A 2,456-nucleotide genomic window follows, 5' to 3' on the forward strand; every position below is an offset into this window, starting at 1 on the left:
AAAAAAAAAACATAAATTCATGAATTTACCTCAGAGGAAAAGGAGTATGCTTTCTAGATGTTCAAAGAGAAAATGAAGAAATAACTTATTTTAAAAGAACAAAACAGTTACTTATTGCTCACATCTATAGTCCTAGCTACTCAGGATGCTGAGACTTGGAGGATTTCTACTCAAAGTCAGCACAGACAAAAGTCTGAGAGTCCATCTCTACAATAACCAGTAAAAAGTGAGACTGGATTTGTGGTTTAGGTGGTTAGAGCACCAGTCTTGAGCAAGAAACTGAGCAAGAGCTTAAGGCCTGATTACTGAAGCGGGGGAATAATAAAAACATAAGCATATGTAGTAGAAATAGAACTGTGTGGAAAGGGCAGGTAGAAATGAAGGATATCCTCACTGGGCATTAATGGTTTACATTTGTAATTCTTGCTACTCAGGAGGGGAGATCTGAGGATAACAGTTGAAAGCCAGCCCAGGCAGGAAAGTCCGTGAGGCACTGATGTTCAATTAAATACCAGAAAACTAGAAGTTGTACTGTGGCTCAAAGTAGTAAAGTGCTATCCTTGAGCCAAAGAGCTCAAGGACAGTGCCTAGGCCCCAAGTTCAAGCCCCACTACCAAAAGAAAGAAAAAGAGAGGGCTGGGAAGGTAGTTCAGTGGTAGAGTGCATGCCTTGCATGCATGAGACCTTGGGTTCAATTCCTGAGCACCACCTAAGCAGAAAAGGCCAGAAGTGGCACTGTGGCTCAGGTGGTAGAGTGCTAGTGAAGAGCTGAAGAGCTGAGGGACAGCGCCCAGGCCCAGAGTTCAGGCCCCATAACCGACCAAAAAAAAAGGGAGGGAAGTGGGGAACAAAAAAGAAAAGAAACATCTCATGGCTATACTTGAAAATTCGTGAATTGGAATTGAGTAAAAGGTTAACCTGCATTAGGAAGACATCTAAAAAGTAAGGACAGGGACTAGAATTGTGGCTTAGTGATGAGTGCTTGCTTCCTAGGCATGAAACCCTGGGTTTGATTTCTCAGTACCAGCACTGGAAGTGGCACTGTGGCTCAAGTGGCAGAGCAAGAGAAGCTCAAGGACAGTGCCCAGGCCCTGAGTTCAGCCCCCAGGACTGGCAAAAAACAAAAACAAAAAAACGACAATGGCAGACAGAAGGTTTGTATTAAGGTAGTCTAAGCAGCCACTGAAGTTGCCCTGCCCTCTGCACTGTCTTGTCATTTTACTGTCATAACATGTCACAGGAATATGTTTTGTTGACTTGTGCTCTTCTGAGATCCTGCAGGCTGCTGACCTCTGATCTCTTACAGCCAAGCAAGTCAGCCAAGGATCTCACTCTATGAGCCCTGCATCTCACCTGTACACTGTTGTACCTATGACCTCAGCACTGTTTTCTGTCTCAAGTTAGACCTCCAGGGCTGGGCAGGTGGCTTAGTGGTAGAGTGCTTGCCTCACATGCATGAGGCCCTGGGTTCAATTCCTCAGCACCACTAAGCAGAAAAAGCTGGAAGTGGCGCTATGGCTCAAGTGGTAGAGCGCTAGCCTTGAGCTGAAGAGCTGAGGGACAACACCCAGGCCCAGAGTTCAGGTTCCATGACCAACAGAAAAAAAAAAAATCATCAAGTTAGACCTCCAATGTGGAGGTTGTTCTGTGAATGAATACATGGTATAATGCATATTTCAAAATATTTTAGACATGCCTTCATTGGCCTTGATTGATCACCTTGATCTGTTTGGTCAGCTTTTCAGTAGGAAGAGAGTAGAGACTAGTCGGATTGCTGAGAGGGACTCCTTCCTAGTATGCGCACTGCCATTACTAGTCTGGATATGAAATGCAGGAAACCTTTGTATAACCATAGTCCTGGGGTCTGCCAAGCTGTGTCCTCTTGGTTTTTTTTTTCTTTTTGTTTTTGTCGGTTGTGGGGCCTGAACTCTGGGCTTGGGCTCTTCAGCTCCTTGCACTCTTCAGCACAAGAGCACTTTGCTGCTTGAGCCACAGCGCTACTTCCTGTTTTCTAGTGGTTTATTAGAGATAAGAGTCTCAGGGACTTTCCTGCCCCAGCTGGCTTTGAACTGTGATCCTCAGATCTCAGCCTCCTGAGTAGCTAGGATTACAGGCGTGAGTCACCCACACCCGGCTGTTGGTTGAGTTTTGAACTCAAGCCTTATTCTTGTTAAGCAGATGCTCTGCCCTGTGAGCCATGCCACCAGCTGTTTTGCTTTAGGTTATTTTTCAGAATGAAGCCAGCACCATAACCATGTCAGTATACTAATTTTTCTTTTTCTTCTTTTAGGCTGGAGTAAAAGGGACATTGGGAAGATTAGTTGGGATTTTTGAGGTAAGTCTGTTATTATATTTGGGAGAAATGGCTACCATAGTCCTAATCTAGGAAGTAAATCATCTGTGTTCCAGTCAGTTGTCAACAAAGCCGGACAGCAGAGAATAGTGGGGTTGTTTTT

The 2,456-nt window shown here is 44.7% G+C and overlaps 1 protein-coding gene across 1 annotated transcript in view; it reads left to right on the top strand.

Annotated features, from left to right (window-relative positions):
- The window catches only part of Nudt3 (nudix (nucleoside diphosphate linked moiety X)-type motif 3), a 55,297-nt gene that overhangs the window by 46,303 nt on the left and 6,538 nt on the right, over positions 1–2,456 (top strand). Inside the window, exon 3 of the mRNA XM_013029595.1 lies at positions 2,291–2,335. Coding sequence (XP_012885049.1) covers positions 2,291–2,335 — 45 coding nt within the window. The remainder of the gene's footprint in view (positions 1–2,290; positions 2,336–2,456) is intronic.

The sequence above is a fragment of the Dipodomys ordii genome, unplaced genomic scaffold (assembly GCF_000151885.1).
Source record: "Dipodomys ordii isolate 6190 unplaced genomic scaffold, Dord_2.0 Scaffold120, whole genome shotgun sequence".
NCBI classification, from domain to species: domain Eukaryota; kingdom Metazoa; phylum Chordata; class Mammalia; order Rodentia; family Heteromyidae; genus Dipodomys; species Dipodomys ordii.